The sequence below is a fragment of the Anabrus simplex genome, chromosome 1 (genome assembly GCF_040414725.1).
Source record: "Anabrus simplex isolate iqAnaSimp1 chromosome 1, ASM4041472v1, whole genome shotgun sequence".
Lineage (NCBI taxonomy): Eukaryota > Metazoa > Arthropoda > Insecta > Orthoptera > Tettigoniidae > Anabrus > Anabrus simplex.
The window spans coordinates 273997240-274016088 of NC_090265.1; the positions used below are offsets into that span (position 1 = coordinate 273997240).

Genomic DNA, 18849 nt, shown 5'->3' on the forward strand with positions numbered 1-18849 from the left:
CTAAACACTCTCATTACCAAGTGCAGAGATCTGTACCCTTTATTTACAATCAAATTTATGTGATTACGCCAATGAAGATCTTTCCTTATATTAACACCTAGATACTTATAATGTTCCCCAAAAGGAATTTTCACCCCATCAACGCAGTAATTAAAAGTGAGAGAACTCTTCCTATTTGTGAAACTCACAACCTGACTTTTAAGCCTGTTTATCAAAATACCATTTCCTACTGTCCATCTCACAACCTTATCGAGGTCACGTTGCAGTTGCTCACAATCTTGTACTCGATACAGAATAACATCACAGAATAACAGGATAACAAATTGGGCGGAACAGTACGGTAGGATATCTGAGTTCCAAAATGGATTTAGGAAAGGAAGGAACACAGACTATAATGTTTGGATTCTGGACACTTTGATTACAAAGTGTGTAAGGATAGCAGGGCGTAAATTATATGCAGCAGGGATCGATTTAGAAAAAGCCTTCGATACGGTCAGTAGGGAGGCGCTATTTTTGAGATTAAGGGAGGTTGGAATGTCGAAGAAAATGAGGGTGGGAATAGAAACAATTTATGAGGAAGTGTTTGTGATGATTAAATTGCAGGATGGAAGGATGAGTAAGTGTTTTGAATCGAAGAGCCGGGTGAGACAGGGGTGTAAGCTATCCCCGATATTATTTATAAATAATATTTTAGTGGGTCATGGTGGAGAGGCATGGCAATGCCCTTGGATAGGGAAAATCGAGGTTCCGGGGTTGCTATTCGCGGATGACCTATTGATTTTGGCTTTGACGGCAAGTGGGTTGCAAAAAGGGTTGGACAAGGTAGCTGAGTATACTAGGAAGTGGTCGCTCAGAGTAAATGTAAGAAAGACTCAGATAATGGTGTGTGGGGAAAGGGGTGGGAAGTCTGGAGAATAGATCAGGGAGAAATTAGACCAGGGGGGAAAATTGAGTATCTAGGTGTAATAATTATTACTAATTATAATTAGTAAGAATGGTTCTTGGATAAATCAGTATAGGAGGGCAAAATTTAAAGGAAGAGGAGCGGTTGCGGCAGTGGGGGTATTAGAAAAGAAATTTCCATATATTAAATACAAAATGAAAACGGTGTTTAAATCACTGGTAATGGGTTAAATGCTATTTGGGATCGAAGTATAGGGAATGGAGGAGGCCAGGGGTGAACTAAACCAGGTGGTCGCGAAATTTATTAAGATAATGATGGACCTCCCAAACTGTACAGCCAATGCCGGTAGTAGTATAATTGGATGGTTCTGCGGCCACCTCCACCTCGGGCTCCCAGAGGCCTCCTCCACCTCCACCACAGCCAGAGGCCTCCTCCACCCCAGCCAGAGGCCTCCTCCACCTCCCGCGGGAAATTTGAATTTGTAAACAAAGCCACGTGCTTTTTGACAGCTATCATCGACAACAACGCATCGCTAACCTCAGTACTGCCATCTTGCCGGGCCTAAACCTCAGTGGTACCAACTTAACCTAACTAGCGCGAGATTTGAATAGGTAAACATATCCACGTTTTTTGACATCCACGTGCTTTTTGACAGACAACAACGCATCGCTAACCTCACTGCTGCCATCTTGACGGGCCTAAACTTCAGTAGTACCAACTTAACCTAACTAGCGCGAGATTTGAATTTGTAAACAAATCCACATGCTTTTTTGACAGCTGTCATCCGCCATCTTTAAACTACAGAGCACCGTGCTGCCCTCTTTATCGCAGTAACTGCAAATTCGTCACCTGTCATCGGCAGTGCTGCCATCTTGGCGGGTCTAAACCTTAGTGCTACCAACTTAACCTCACTAGCGCGAGATTTGAATCGGTAAACAAATCCACGTGCTTTTCTGACAGCTGTCATCCGCCATCTTCAATCTATAGAACACAGTGCTGCCCTCTTTAGCTACTTACCTTTGAAATGTGGTGGCGGATAATTTGAAAAATGCTTTTTGACAGCAGCCATCTTTGAGCACCGTGCTGCCCTCTTTAGCTAGATATCTGTGGTGGCAAACAATTCCACGTGACAGCAGCCATCCTTGAGCACAGTGCTGCCCTCTTTGTGGTGGCGGGAAATTCCACGTGCTCTTGTTTGGAAACAAACTCACGTGCTTTTTTCTGACAGCTGTCATCCGCCATCTTGCATCACAAACCTCAGTGCTGCACTCTTTAGCTAGATGCCTTTGAAATGTGGTGGCGGCAATTTGAAAAATCTACATTCTCTTGTTTGGAAACAAACCTATGCGCTTTTTTTGACAGCTACCATCCGCCATCTTTAATCCAGAGAGCACCGTGCTGCCCTCTTTAGTTGAAATGTGGTGGCGGCAAATTCTACTTGCTCTTGTTTGGAAACAACCCCATGTGCTTTTCTGACAGCTGTCAACCGCCATCTTTAATGCAGAGAGAACAGTGCTGCACTCTTTAGTTGAAATGTGGTGGCGGCAAATTCTACGTGCTCTTCAGCTGTCATCCACCATCTTTAATCAAGAGAGCACCGTGCTGCCCTCTTTATGGGGGCGGATAATTTGAAAAATTCTTTTTGACAAGCAGTCATCTTTAATCCAGAGAGAACAGTGCTGCCCTCTTTAGCTACTTACCTTTGAGGCGGTTAATTTGAAAAATTCTATTAGACAAGATGACATCTTTAATGAAAAGAGCATCATGCTGCTATCTTGCGGGTAACTTTTACGTCACAGCTGTCATCCATAATCTTGCATTGCTAACCTTAGTGCTGCCATCTTTAGCTACTTACCTTTGAGGCGGACTATTTGAAAAAAAATCTATTTGACAAGCTGTCACCCGCCATCTTGCATCGCAAACCTCAGTGCTGCACTCTTTAGTTGAAATGTGGTAGTGGATAATTTTCGATTTGTCGTCCGTAGGCGACCTGCGCGTCATGAGGATGAAATAATGAAGACGACATACCCAGTCCCTGTGCCAGAGAAATCAACCAATGATAGTTAAAATTCTCCACCCTTCCGGGAATCGAACCCGGGACCCCTGTGACCACAGGCCAGCACGCTAACCATTTAGCCATGGAGCCGGACATTGTGAAGAAAAGGCGCCATAACAAGTAAAGAATGAGGTGACGGTGTTTTAATGCCTGGGAATCCTTTGTCGGCTAATATAACGTCCCCTTCACTCAAAATATTTAGCAAGTTTGAATTGTTAACAATAAAAGTATCACTAGTTATTCCACCATAACAAGGGGAAACAAAACAATAGTTCCGTTTGGGGCCACAGCTAATAAAAATTTAAATGTATAACATGACTTGCACGAAGAATACATGTAAAATCTCTCATCTATTCTTGCTGGCGTTTCTGATTTCATTTCTGTGCAATCTATTATAATTCGTGCGTCAGGATAAAATGTTTTAAAAGCGCGAGGCAAAGTATTTTGTACGGATAGTTTGCTAGGCAAAAAAAAAAAAAAAAAAGTGCGTTTCTTGATTACTCCGAGAGCAGTAAAAAACATTCGCGCAGTAGTACTCCGATGTACACCAAATATGACTGCCAAGACAGCAAAGGTTACACGCAATTATATTTTCATTAAAAAGAGAAAACAAACATTACTTATATTTATAAGACACTTTAGAAACAAAGAAAGTAAAAAAAAAATGAATGTTGTAACTGAAACACTTGTTAAATCCTTCAACTGTGCCTCACTTTTTATGCTCTGGTATTCATGAAATCATCTACATATGTCCAGGAGGGTGTTGGGATCACAACTTTTATCCACCTTCTTGAAGGTACTGTGCTTGAGTTTTGAGTTTCCTGATTAGAAGACGTATGTATATTTGAGCCTTCAAATCGTTTACTCGCTCTTTCAAACCGGGATACATCTCTCTTTTCGGTTTCTTCTCAGAGCTCTCATGAAACACAGATGGTATATATGATGGATGATTTTCAATATTACTTGGCTTTCCTCCAACAAAATGTTCACTGTAAATGACGGAACATTTGGTGGGTTCCCATGGAGTTCCATCTGCACTGAAATGCAGGAAAACATTTCTTCTTCTTCTTCTTCTTATTCTTATTATTATTATAAACTTGCTGCAATGCAGCAAAGTGTACTTAAATGAACGTGTTCTTGACTTGGCATACCTGGTATGTTTGAAATGTGCGATATGAAATGTGTGATTTAAGTCACAAATGAAATAAGGTACTAGGCCAAAATCCACTTCCTGCGTCTGTCCGATTTCCATGAACGACCAGGAAATGTGCGAAATGTAATTCCTTTTCCATGCGTGTTGTGGCAATTCACTGAACAGCAGTTTCTATTTAGGCATTTTGATATACTACTACTACTACTACAATTTCACAGCCTGTCTGACCGCTGAAGACAAGATCACCGAAACGTTACCGATTTCTTCCGCGAGAGGCGCTGAGAGCGGCCGTGCACGCTCCCTATAGGAGGATAGAGACAGCGGTGGTCAAAAAAATAAGGCCAGAGTGAGGCATAATGGGAATGCGCATACGCACATTGCGCATCGTGAAATGACGTCACCTGGCGCTTCATTTAGGATTGAACGTTAGTGATTTTTCATGAGGAAAAAAAAAATTCTGTAATAAATGTCCTTAACCGTAATACCATGAAATTCGTACAAATAACGGAAACTCCGAAATGGTTGACAGGTCTGTTAAGGCGTGAACTTTATACAGTCCGACACCGTGATTAGCCGTTTCAAGTCCCGTTGGTTGATAAAATTTTTACCATCAGAATGTTTTTTTTTTTTTTTTGCTAGGGGCTTTACGTCGCACCGACACAGGTAGGTCTTATGGCGACGATGGGATAGGAAAGGCCTAGGAGTTGGAAGGAAGCGGCCGTGGCCTTAATTAAGGTACAGCCCCAGCATTTGCCTGGTGTGAAAATGGGAAACCACGGAAAACCATCTTCAGGGCTGCCGATAGTGGGACTCGAACCTACTATCTCCCGGATGCAAGCTCACAGCCGCGCGCCTCTACGCGCACGGCCAACTCGCCCGGTCATCAGAATGTTAGCCAGCAGGGTAAGGGTGGTGGAATACAATTTCTAATCACTTGATTGCATACCAAAAGTCTGGATTAAATTCCAAAACACTTCGCAGTTCTCATATGGAGCGAGGGCATACAACGCTGTTGATATGCCTGTCAGATGGCGACATTAAGTCTTGTGCAGACCCCTTGGTGCTATTTAAAAGAAATAGGCTATGTTCCACAACAGGTTTCCAGCCTCTCCCTTCCCACAATCATATATAATGTCATTAATTTCATGTCATCAACTCCTTTGATGAGGTTGATGCCAGAAAAGGCATCCGGTCATGAAAGCTCGCTACGAAGATTTATCTCTCTTCATACCCAAACCAAAACTGGACCAAGGGTTAGACAAGCACGAGATAAAACTCCTTTGGCTGAGTTTGAGGAATGACATCTTATTTTTTAATCTTGGATGCGTCGTTGTAGGTGTTTCTATGGTAGATATGATTCGGCTGAGTTCTTTCTCAACAAAATACCTCTCATTCAACGAGATATCTAATGCAATAACAGACAATGGTTAATTGTTATGGCAGATTTAATTAGTGGAATTGTAATCTGGTGATTATTTATAGGGAGTTTACGTTAATTGTTCCACAATATTGTTTCCAGAAAAACATGTGGGACCACAGAATGCTGCTTCCTTTCATTGGACCTTGGACTTAATTTAACCGGTTATACGTCCACACGTACAAATAATTCAAGGAAATGTCAAACTGCATATGTGTATCATGATGACTTCAATATTAATATTTTTTATATTTATTAATACTTGCCAAGATAGAAGGATGTTCCTTAATCGTGTTAAATGTTTACCACCGTGCAGATCATTTGCCTAACATAATGGATTGTAGAGTTTACTCCATCGCTTTTGCAACATCTGCTATCTTCAGTAGAAATCTGTTGTGAGAACACGACATCCATGAAGGCTCTAAAGAATTTTCGATTGTCAAAGGTTGTATGAATTTCCTGTGTTAAATCAAGAAATTTTATATGAGCCGACCATCCAACATACTAAAATTCCACGAGGAAGACAAAAGGAGTAAACAAAGGCAAATATAAAATATGGAGTTACAGAGACTAACAACAGAAGCAAATACCATATGTTTGGAGAAAGATGGCTATTGAGTAAATTTAAGCAGCAGGAGAGAGAGCAATGACAAAATTCACAGACCTCTATCCCTAACATAAAAATGTCATTAGATGTGAAGGTAATTTGACAGGCTAATTTATTCATATATGATGAGGCAATCATGGCTCCCCATAACGCTCTTTCAGCAGTAGATTAGTAACTTATAATAAACAACAAATCACCTTTCACTAGAACAGTGATCCTGCTTGGTGCAGACTTCCGACAGTGCCTGGCAATAGCTCCTCACTGTTACAGAACAAATTATTTATTTATTTACAAGTTGTTTTACGTCTTACGGACACGGATAGGTCTTATGGAGACAATGGAACAGGAAAGGACTAGGTGTGGGAAGGAAGCGGCCGCCATGACCTTAATTACGGTACAGCCCCAGCATTTGCCTGATGTGAAAATAGGAAACCATGGAAAACCACCTTCAGGGCTGCTGACAGTGGGGTTCGAACCCACTATCTCCGGAAAACAGAACAACTGTTATCCAGTCAAGTTTTAAATAGTCTACTTGATGGCCCAAACTTGAGATCTAATTTAACTGAATGGCTTCTGAAACTCTGAAACTGAGAACTAGGACAGATGGCATTATCGAGATTCAACACAACCAGATTTTAAAAAATATTGTACGAGATTCACCTGGTTCTCATCCAAGTGACAATATGTTTTCCGAAGTAGCACATTTTTGCCCAAAAAACGAACAATTAACATCAACCAATTACGTTCTGAATAGTTTGATAGGTCACCAAATAACGTACATTAGCACTGACTCAATAGTGTGTGATGATTTTAATGAAGTTAATAAAGCTGGTTTGTGCAATGAAACGAGGTTGAATCTATAGAAGCCATACGAAAAGTATCGTTCATGCACACATTCAGACAGGCTCAGCTTCAATAATAGATTTAACACCTGTGAATGTGGGTATACCATTCATTTTTAAAAGGAGGCAAATTCCTTTAAATGTAGCCTTTCACACTCAATAAGTCACCTGGACAAACTTTAAAGTTGGGATAAATCTACCAACTCCATATTTTGGACAGTTGTATGTAGCTTTCTAAAAAATATGCAGATCCATAGATGATGTAGATGCTGATTCCAATAGGGAACCTGAAATATTTGTCCCGAATGAGTAAATTTATAATACCAATATAAAGGGTCCATTATTGGACATTATACATTTTCCAGCTACTCATTCCTAGTTGCCAGCGTTTTGTCCCAGTGTGCCAAGTTTTGCCTGATGTGAAAATAGGAAACCATAGGAAACCATAAGATATAATAGTCCATTTAGAATTTCTAACTATTTTACAGATACTGTAGTAATTTGAATATCTAAGATAGGCTTACGTAGTAGTGTTTGATAAATTTAAGTTCTTTGAGACCACTTAAGAAACGGCTAGGTAAACAACTGACAGGAAATCCACCAAATGGGCAATGGCCCTACAAGGAGTTCACCGAGGATTGAACAAGTCAAATGCACCGTGTGGCACACCATTGTCTGTAAACCATCTGATAAAGCAGCAGCTGTATTGGCAGGTCCAGGCCCTTAATGGGCTTTTGTCTGCAATTGTGGTTTCCTTCTGAGGGAGTCTAGCAAGAATTGTGAAATGACAAACTCTCCTTCTGTTAATCTCATTTTGCATCACATAAATCCAAAAAATTATACTACCTAACACACCAAAGCCAGTTTTCATGATTTTGCTGAAAAAATAACAAAAATGGCTTATCATATTATGTACATTGTAAGAATAGAATCAACAGGTTTGATGTCAAATAACTAGTGGTAGAAAGTACTGAAAGAAGTTACATCAAACTTCAGTCAAATGCTGATTGTTAATATTTAAAAATATTTCAAATTAAAAAGTTTACATCTTACTAGAAGCCTTTATAACGGAAAAAGTACATTGTTCAGAACTCCCAGAAGCCAATGAGAAAAGTTTGACACCTATCAAGGGATAAAATTAAGTATTTAAAATTTATGCTGTAGGAATGAAATCAGTGGGAAAATTACGGATGTGCAAAGAATTCATGAAAATAAATTTCGAAAATCCCACCAAGAATGACTGGTTGTCCTATTACAGGATGTCTTTATTTTTTGTGTAACTTTCATACAATCTACCTACAAACATACAAATAGGTTTCAACAGGAAAACATTTTCTCATCAAATATACATTATAAAACACTCAGTTCTTACAGTGTATAATTTTTATTAATGCATACAATTTCCTTCAAAATAAATAATCTTCTTGGAAGAATAGTCATTTCCAATTAGAACTATTATAATTTAATAGAAAGATGCCGCTGTTAATGACAAAATAACAAGTCATCCATGTCAATATTATCCAAACGAAGAGAAAAGAAATGTTACAAATATGCATCAATAACAATCATTAAAATGCTTAACAAATAATGTCAGACCAATTTCATGATGCTATACATCCTCAATACATTAGTCAACATCAATACACCATTAAACTGAGCTTTGCTTCAAAGACGGCTGAAGAGCGGGAGTATGTTCCATGATCCATGGGTGAGTTAAAACTTCAGCCAAAGGCAGGCGATCATTAGCGGCAATCACAAGTAACTGCAAGAGATTCAGGACATGTCTTATTAAAATAATGAAGGAGGTAAAAATATTACAAAATATAAAGGAATAAAACCACACCTAAAGAAACTTTTCAGTATTTTTAGATTTGATACTATGTAGTGAACTACTGATGTAGGCACCAAGACAAGTTTTTACATGCAATTTCTTCAGGACAGTATCTCTTTTATTCATAAACCTCCCAAAAGAACTCATTTGGAGTAAGGGTATACGACACTGTTGATTGAGATTCACCTGTGGATGGTATGTGAAAACTTGAGCAGAGCCCTCAGTGCTATTCTACAGGAGTAGGCTAGGTTCTGACACTGAGTTTCACCCTCCCTCGAGCTCTTTTTCATCACCATCTCAGACTAAGACGCACAAGTCGTCACCCATGGAGTCAAATAGAAAGAGCTGCACCAGGCGAGCCAAACATATCCTTGGACACTCCTGGCACTAAATCCCATATGCTAAATAAAATATCTCTAGCATAAGTTCATTCAATTTCCATCAAGCCCACACACAATACCCCATTCTGAGAAAAACACATTACTTAGATTCAATTATGAACATGGCATATTTCAAATATAAATTCCCAAGTATTCAAATGGATATCACATTCTCTTTTTTTAATTTTATTTTCATCAGCCTATAACTATCACAGGAAGAAACCATATACATCATTAACACCTCTGTTATGCAAAGTATGAAGCTTAAGAATTCCTTGTAACATGAGAGGTAGGAATTTAAATAATGTTTGGTATCACAGATCAAACATATATATACCTACATACATTACATACAAAGGGCACTAGGACTGTTTTGCAATATGCAAAAACGGTTGGCTGGACACCCCTGTTACGGTGAGGGATAAAAAGAGGGGTGAAAACCGGTCTAGAAGACAGCAAGGCGTGACCTTCACACCAGTTGTTACCAAGCAGTAGGACTGAAAGCAAGTTAAGATATCAGTGTGGTCTAAAGGTGAATATCAGGCAATTATCCGCTACAATTCTGCTCGTGGATTAACTGTTGACCAGTGCCTGGAGGAAATGACTCCTGTGCTGGCGAACGACTGTCCACATTGGACAACAATTTTACGCTGGTACAAAGAGTTCCAGAGGGGAAATTTTGGGGTTGAAGACGATCCTCGTTCTGGGCAACCGTCTGAATCAGCGACTGAGGAAAACATTGAAGCTGTGAGGAAAATGCTGCAGCACGACAGGCGGCTGACATATCGGCAGGTAGAAGAGACCCTCCACATCCCTGCACCAGCTATTCATTCAATTCTACATGACTATCTCCATGTTAGAAAGGTTTGTTCCCTTTGAGTGCCCCATTCACTTTCAGATGAACAAAGGGCACATTGAGTGAAATGGTGCCGAAAAATGCTAAAACAAGTTTGAAAATGGGACTTCGAGTGACCGCAAAAGAATCGTTACGGTGATGAAACTGGCTTTATTATTACGATGTCCCAACAAAATCCCAGAACAAGGTATGGCTGTTAGAAGATGACGGTACTCCTCTGACTGTGCGAAAGTCAAGGTCAGTGAAGAAAAGGATGATTGCAGTATTCTTCACTAAACGGGGCATCCTGACTCGGGTTGTGCTAAAAACACAAAGGACAGTTACTGGGAAGTGGTACAGCGAGACTTGTCTGCCTCAGGTCATCCAGGCTCTCAAGCAGCTACGTCCAAGGTCACGGCTCAACACTTTGCTCTTGCACCACGACAATGCTCCAGCACATCGTGCTAATGTAACAATGGATTTACTTGCCAGATCAGGGTTGACTGTGATTGATCATCCTCCATACAGTCCTTATCTTGCCCCATGTGACCTCGCACTCTTCCCAGACGTGAAGCTGAAAGGGCGGCGTTTTGCGTCCAACGAGGAGCTTCTGGCAGCATGGGATCAAGAGTGTGAAAATGTAACAGAGGAAAAGTGGCAGAGTTGGTTCAGTGACTAGTTTCAATGTATGGAGAAGTGTATTGAGTGTGGTGGAAATTATTTTGAAGAAGTCTAAGCGTTCACTCACATTGCAAAATTTTCCTAGTGCCCTTTGTAGATGTGCCTCCATTATAGACTGTTATGCTTTTCAGCATTCAATCTCAAGCCCCTGAATATACTAAATGCCTCCATAACCCTTTATTCATAACAAGCTCTGTGGCCTCGTTTAGTTCCATACGTCTTATCTTTAAATCATTCAAAACCAAGAGTCTAACCATCCTCGTCCAGGTCTCCCTCTACTTCTCTTATCCTCAATGAGTGTCCATTACTCCCCTCAGTAACGAACCTATCTCTACATTTATTCCATGGCCCTGCCACCAAAGCCGATTTATGCTTACCGCTTCATCCATTGAATTAATTTCACTCTCATACAGCAAATTTAGTCCGAAAACAGACTGGTGTGAAGAGATTTTTGTCCAGCTGACATCTTTCCTACAAAATGCTGCTGATTGCAAGTGCAAGCTCAGTGCATTAGCTTTGCTGCAACTTGCTTCAATCTCACTATACTACCATCCTGGGAGAATACACATTATAAATACTTGAAATGATCTACGTGTTCCACTTTTGTAATCCCAACCTGATATTGAATTCTCTTAGGTTTCACCCAACTGACATCACTTGATGCAAGTGTAATAGACCAAGATAACTTGAAAATATTCTTTAATCCATGGGTGAATAATGCAAGTATCGAGCTCGAATCATAATTATGACCACTGAGGTATGGCTATGAAGTGTTTTATATCTACTTATTCATATTATTATTTACGTAGTTATGTTCGGACTTTATTTGGTATAAATCACGATAGTATTATTTGTGAGGTTATGTCATGAAACATGTGCTCTATATATATGTTACAAGGCATGCTTTTTAAGTACAGTTGAACCTGACTTATACGTATATCCAGGGGAAGAGAAAAAACTACTTGTAACTCAGAATTACTTAGAAATCAGACTTACGCAATACATCACATATTTACTGAAAAACCAATGGAATAGACCTACATTTGTAAATCCTTGCAAATAATAAATACATTAAGACAGAAAATATTATTTTGAACTTGGCCCGGCCTTAAAGAAATCAGATAGTTTGGCTTGTTTCACTTTTCTTGCATTAAGAATATAAACCTCCTTAAGCAAACTTGGTAATGCATTCAAAGCATTTTCACTACAACTTTTCGCACTGATGTAACGCCTACACACTTCGATTGCACTTAACACTTCACTCAGTTCAGGTGTCAAGATTCAAGTCGTTATCTCCATCTCCAATGTCACTATCACTTGTAGCTGGTCCATCACCGCCGTGTTGTTGGAGGAAGTTTGGAGGAAGTTTGTAATATCCACCTGCATTGGTGGCGAGAAGTACTGTTACACGAATTTTACTTTTCTTCCCTCCGTGGCATGAGTCACCTTTTTCAGCTAATGTCTTATTAGGAAGGAAATTGTAGAATAGGCCGGTCTCATCACAGTTGTAGATGTTTGGAAGCTGATAATCGCTTACGATACCCGGCAGAACCTCCTTTTTCCAGTGTTTCACCGTGACGTCTGCAGATTTTGAGTCACCGCAAATTGTTCTCCCTGTAATTCCATGACGATATTTAAATCCTTGCAACCATCCCGATGAAGCAGTGATACTCATCATTTTAGCTAAATCTATCGCCTTTGCCTTCAGCATGTCTGCACTAATTGGTAGAGCTGCAGCCCGCTTTTGCTGGAACCATGTGAAAAGTGCTTTCTTCAAATCTACGTACCATCCTTCTTGCTGATGGCTGCGTTTGCTGATTTTGAACCCAGTTTTAAGAACTCATCCAAAATAGAGTTTCTTTTACTGATGACTGTACATAGCGTGGTATAAGCAATGCCTAAGTCTGAAGCGATTTCAGTTTTTGTTTTGTGTGAATTAGCGTCCACTTCTCGTATAACTTTTCCCTTTTCTGTTCTCCATGAATAATCAAAAGCAACTGAATGACAAAACTACTGTTCAACAGTAAACACCAGATACCGGCATCGTGGACGTTGTTCCCACGAAAGAAATTCTCATATTCAAACAAATTTACTGTATTCTCTTTTGTTTACGCACCGAAACCGTCCATTTTGCTTACAATGTACCTTAATCTTTGGCGGCGTGTTAAAAACGACGAAGGTAGAGAAGGAGCGAAGGGGGCTCGTCTTTGTTAAGCCGCCAGTAAGTAAGGGTCAACAATGTCACTCGGCGAAACTTTCTGTTTCAGCACCAAAACCCGATTGCTCTATTTCCGCCTACGCCAACAAAGAGGAAACTTCTTAAATACAGTAGTTTCTTTTTTTAAAAAGCGCATTCTCATTATAATTACGCAAAACTCAGTTATTTTTCACTGACAATTAATACGTACAACAGCGAATTATGTATAAACGGATTACGTATAAATAAGATCTAATTAACACGCTTTTAAATTATATTTTGCCGGGACCTAAAGGAAATTGCGTACAAATACGAATTACGTAGAACAGAGTTACGTATAAAGCAGGTTTAACTGTAACGGCATTTGATAATAACTGCACAACAAAAGACAGTTAACTTCAGACCAGATGTTGTACCCGTGCTTCACTACGGGATTCTCAGAAAGACCGACTTTGTGGTTTTCCTAACTGAAGTCAACATAGGTCATTACTAGAGCCGGAAGTTAGGCATTTATGTTTTGTTAAAATAGGCAGACAAAAAGGCACTTGAAATACTGAAAATAGGCAGTACTGTAATTCAAATAGGCATTTATTAGGAGTGAAAGCAAAGAGGAATCTCACTCATTATTAATGAAAATACGTATTTTAAATACTCATTCGTTTCTTTATTATCAATTTATCACATAATTATCGTACTTACTCTTACTTTTCTTGGTTACAAGCAACAAGGTGCTTTTTCAAAATATCAGCTGTCATAGACAGACGCTTGTCAGAAAGAATGTTTTTCATCATGGAAAAGTCCGCTCCCGTAGCGTAACGGTTAGTGTTATTAGCTGCCGTCCTCGGGGGGCCCGGGTTTGATTCCCGGAACTGCCAGAAATTTAAGAATAGTGGGAGGGCTGGTATGTGGTTGAAATGGTACATGCAGCTCACCTCCATTGGGGGTGTGCCTGAAAAGAGCTGCACCACCTCGGGATGAGGACACGAGTTTACTTTATCATGGAAAAGGAACGTTCTACTTCCACTGAAGTGATTGAGGAAAATTGGAAACAAGCTATTTCGGAAGGACACATGCCAGTTAAAACAGAATTTTCACCTTTCAGAACATCACGAATGTTCATTTTCTCAATGTCCGCAAAAGCACTCGAAACACGTTTACACTTTTCACTAACATTGCTTCCTTTTATCTCCTGGTGCTTGCAGCAGTTGATTTACTGCATCTTCGAAGATCGCCGTAGATACCAGCGAATCATCTCTTTTCTCCAACTTCAAGATTGCTTCCGGTATCACACTATGTGTTGTCATAAATGCCAGATCATTGCTGAGCTCTTTATGGTCTAACAACTTTTTTACCTCGCGAACTGAAGCAACTTTGTCTACTGATACAGCATGAAGTACCTCACGTATCTTGTCGAAATTGTTGCTGTAATATATGACTGCTGAGACCCAGGTTCCCCATCTGATGAGAACTGGCTGTAGAAATAAAGGGAGCTCTGGTGCCATGTCCTTGAAAACCCGAATTTGGGAGGGTGATTTTAGGAAGATTTTCTTGGTATTCGAAACTAACTTATCCATGTGAGGATACAAACTTGTTATCTCTTCAGCAATTTTGAGCAGTCCATGGGCTAGACATGTGAGGTGGAATATTTTAAGAAAGAGAACTTTCAAGGATGTAGCTGCTTTTTTCATGTATGGTGCCGCATCTATGATAAAAAGCAGGACATCATCATGCCATATTCCATCCGGCCAGAGTAACATTAATGAATTTGTGAACAACTGTGCCATTGTGGAACAGCGATTAAAAGCAATATCATATAAAACACTCGATCAAATAAAAAAATGCACATTTTCTCACTTTGAACGAACCGTACTACAGTGTCGGATCTAAGAGTCCAAAGTTCCAGAGCTGGAATGACCAGGCCGCAGCTGGCTGTGAACACTCCTCTGCCCCTATTCCGTTAAATATGCACACTGCTCATTCCAATCAGTGCCTCAGAGTAGGGATTGAATAGCTCTAATGCTATGATGAAGCAGTGTGTTACGTACCAGTAGTATCAGAAAATTTATGAACCAGAGGAATGGCATGCTAAAGAAGAAAGTTATATAACTCCCCGGCTACTTCCCGCCATAGTCGTGAGTGAGACAGTGGAGTGAGCGGATGTGCTGAGTAGAGTGCTGAATATGAGCGATTCACTAGTGCAGTATTGGGCAGCTATAGGAAGGTGGAATGGAGGAGTGAAATGTGAAAAAGTGAGAGGAGAGATGAAAAATGGGCAGAAAATGGGTGTATTGGTAACCTTGTTGGTAGCCGCAGTAATAGCAACCTTATTGGAAATTGGTGGAGTTGAGCTGAACCCGGGGCCTGGACCAGCTGGTGCAATCGGATGGGAAGAATTCGAAATGATTAAGGAACTGATCAAAGAAGAATGTCAAGATGAGCAAACAAGAGACCTAATTAGAGAACAAGCCAAGGAAATAAATAAGGAAATACACGAGTTAAAGCAGTGTGTTAAAGAGGAGATGAATGTGATAAAAGAGAGAGTGGCTCATAACACGGAGGAACTAGAACGACTGAAGACCAAAGTCAGGGATTTAGAGAAGGAACTGAGTCAAGTAAAGTGGTCTGAAAACAGGACTAACCAAGAGCTCAGGAGGAAAAACCTTTTTATTTATGGTGTGGCAGAAGGAGACAACAAAAGCAAGGTGGAAATAATATTTTAAGTGGTAGAAGTAATACAAAGTAAAATGAAGATAAACTTTAGCGAGGTGGACATAGACGATGTATATAGAGTGGGGAAAGTGAAGGGTAGGAGACCGATCAAGGTTAAGTTAATATCAACCCTGATGGCGGAAATAGTGCTGAGGAATACCAGCAACTTAAAAGGTGAGAAAATTTGGGTGAGAAGGGACATAGACAATGGCGTCATCAAGGAACAAAACATTTTACGCAGGCACCTAGGCAAAAAAAGGGCAGCGTTTGATAGGTGGAGATGGTCGCTGGTGGTGCACGTGGACACCAGCTCAGCTGTTGGAAATAGATGAAAGACACCAACATCAGCAGAGTGTAACGTGTGAGGAAGTAGCAGAAGTGAGCAAGGTAACGCTGACGGAAGTCAGTGATGACGTAGGTGGGAGCGATACGGCAGAAGGAAGAGCAGTGGATACAGGAGTCGAGCAGTCGGCGGCACACGAGGGAGCGGAGGGCAATGCACTGGAAGACAGGCCTATCGAGCAATGCCCAGGGGTCAGCAAGGAGATTGAAGAAAGACGATAGACTATGGTAAAGGGTAAAAAACCAAGTCTAAAAGATTTATGGGCAAAGAAAATGGCAGAACACCTAAAACTCCAGAAAAGGATACGGTAGAAATAGAACAAATGGAAATATCTAGAATGACCAGAAGTAAGTCAGGGAATTTAGACTATAAAAGTAAAAAATAACTAGAGTTAAAGGTATCATGTGTTAATATCGAAGGAATATGGAACAAAATAGGTAATAAATAAATAAATAAATAAAAACTTTGAAAAGCTACTGGAAGAAATGGATATTCTTGGACTTGTAGAAACTTCGGCTGATTACAAGAAAGACTTAAAGATAGAAGGGTGTGTTGTACGGAGTCAGTATGGATCAAGGAGATACAATAGAGGAAGAATATCGGGAGGAATTTTGGTGGTAATCAAAAACAGCTTAAAAGAGAGGATACAGCTCTTAGAATCTGAGTTTAAGGAATTAATCTGGATAAGAATATTAGATAGGGTCAATAGGAGGAAGGAAATATGTATAGCTTTTATATATAATCCACCTTCTAGCTCCCCATTTTCACAGAATGAGTTTTTTGAGAATTTAGTGACAGAAATTAGACGAATGAGAAGTACGTATGATCAGGCAAGCATTATTATTATGGGTGATATTAATGCGAGGATAGGGGACAAGAAGCCAGTTTATAGTCAACATGAGGACGAGGTATTAGTAGTTAATAGAAATAGCCAAGATAAAGAATGTAACAGAAATGGAGAAAAACTACTAGAATTATGCGCGGTAGAGGAGCTTTATATATTGAATGGATGGTGGTTCGGTGATGAGAGGGGAAAACTAACCTATATAGTAGAAAATTGGGGCAGTACAATTGACCTAGTTGTAGGCTGTAGGGATAGTTTGCAAGTTATCAAAGAGATATGCGTTAGGGATTGGGTGGACGCAAATCATATGCCAGTATCTATAAAATTAATGATTCAAGATATAAGAGTGCAGGAGAGAGTTTACGATAGCGTAAAGGAGAGGAAAATACCCAGGTATCGTTGGAGAAAAGAATTAGGGAATGAATTTAGAGAGTACTTCAATGGAGAGAATTCTGAGATCTGGAAAATAGGTACTGTAAAAGTGATAGAAGAGAATAGAGTTGAAGAAGCCCTAACCAGGATAGAAAATGTAATTGGAATGGCAGGAAAATATATGAGGCAAAATTCAGGTAAAATTTAGATGAAATGTGGGTGGTATAATACAGAATGCGCAAAGAAAAAGTCACAGGTTATGAAGGCACTTAGGAGATACAGGGAGAATGGTGGTCACGTAGCTAGAAACGAATTTTGTAGAAAAAGGAAAGAATACACAGAATTGTTAAGAAACTAAGTCGGAATAGCAACAAAAGATGGCTGCAGACATAAAAGTGTAAGGAAAATGACAGTAGGAAAGTATGGGATAAAATAAATCAGACGACGAAGAAATCAGGTTCAGGGGGGACCGATGTAAGTCATAGTACATGGGTCCAGTATTTCGAGAAATTACTGAATAAAGAAGACAAATGGAGAGCGCATCATGAGCGCATTGTCTCGGGGGCTTGAGTGTCACTGCCTGAATTAGATGAGGCTATTTCGACTCAGGAAATAATGAACCAGTTGCAAGGAGCTAAAAAGGGAAAATCAGGAACTATTTCGGGTATCACATATGAATTATGGAAAGAGGTGGGAGAGCGAAACGGCATGTGGGAAATTTTAACAAGGATATTCAATAAAATCTTCGAGAAAGTAGTATTCCCGAAAGCTTGGAAAGAGGGGATAATATGCCCTATATACAAAAATAAAGGGGACAGATTAAATCCTGGAAACTATAGGGGAATTACATTATTGGATACATTGGGGAAAGTATGTACGGGTATACTAGCAAATAGACTAAGGAACTGGGCGGAGAGACATTCAATCCTGTCGAGATTTCAAAGTGGATTCCGAAAAGGGAGAAGAACACTAGATAATGTTTTTATAGTGAGAACGCTTATTGACAAATAAGTAAAGGAAAAAGGAGGTAAGCTCTATATAACATCAATAGATTTAGAAAAAGCATTTGATACTGTGAACAGGGGGGCAGTCTTTACTACATTGAGACAGGTTGGAGTGTCATGTAAAATGATAAGAGCTATAGAAAAGATGTATGCTGAAGTAAACTGTGAGAGTGGAAGGAGGTGTAGTAGTAGGAGAGATTATCTCCAAAATGGGTTTGAAACAGGGGTGTAAACTGTCACCGATTTTATTCCTATTGTTCATTAATGATATACTAGAATTTGAAGTTGAGGAAAGATTTGCACCGCCATGTTTAGAAAATCAGGATCTTCCTGGTCTTGTCTTTGCTGACGACATACTCCTGTTCACACTAACGCCAGGTGCAATGCAAAAAATTTGATGGTATCGAGAAGTACTGTAAAGAATGGGATATGAAAATTAACGCAGAGAAAACAAGAGTAATGGTGTGCAAAAAAAGGGAACAAATTAGCAAAAAAGGAAAAATGGTATTGGAAGGAGTAAAAAGGAAGTAGTTAAAAAGTTAGAATATTTAGGAATTATACTATCAGGAAATAGAAATTGGTCTGAACACATCAAGAGAGCAAAAATGATTGGTGCAGCAGCCATAGCTAGTATTCGAACATTAGATAACAGGATGCCCAATATTGATTTTAGA

The 18849-nt window shown here is 39.8% G+C and overlaps 1 protein-coding gene across 4 annotated transcripts in view; it reads right to left on the reverse strand.

The window, feature by feature from the left end:
- Positions 1 to 8216: 8216 nt before the first annotated feature.
- Positions 8217 to 18849, reverse strand: part of LOC136864916 (aurora kinase C) — a 261391-nt gene continuing 250758 nt past the window's right edge. For all 4 annotated transcript variants that reach the window (XM_067142331.2, XM_067142335.2, XM_067142343.2 and 1 more), the window contains one exon: positions 8217 to 8741. In XM_067142331.2, the coding sequence (XP_066998432.2) occupies positions 8628 to 8741 (114 nt within the window). In that variant the 3' untranslated portion in view covers positions 8217 to 8627. The remainder of the gene's footprint in view (positions 8742 to 18849) is intronic.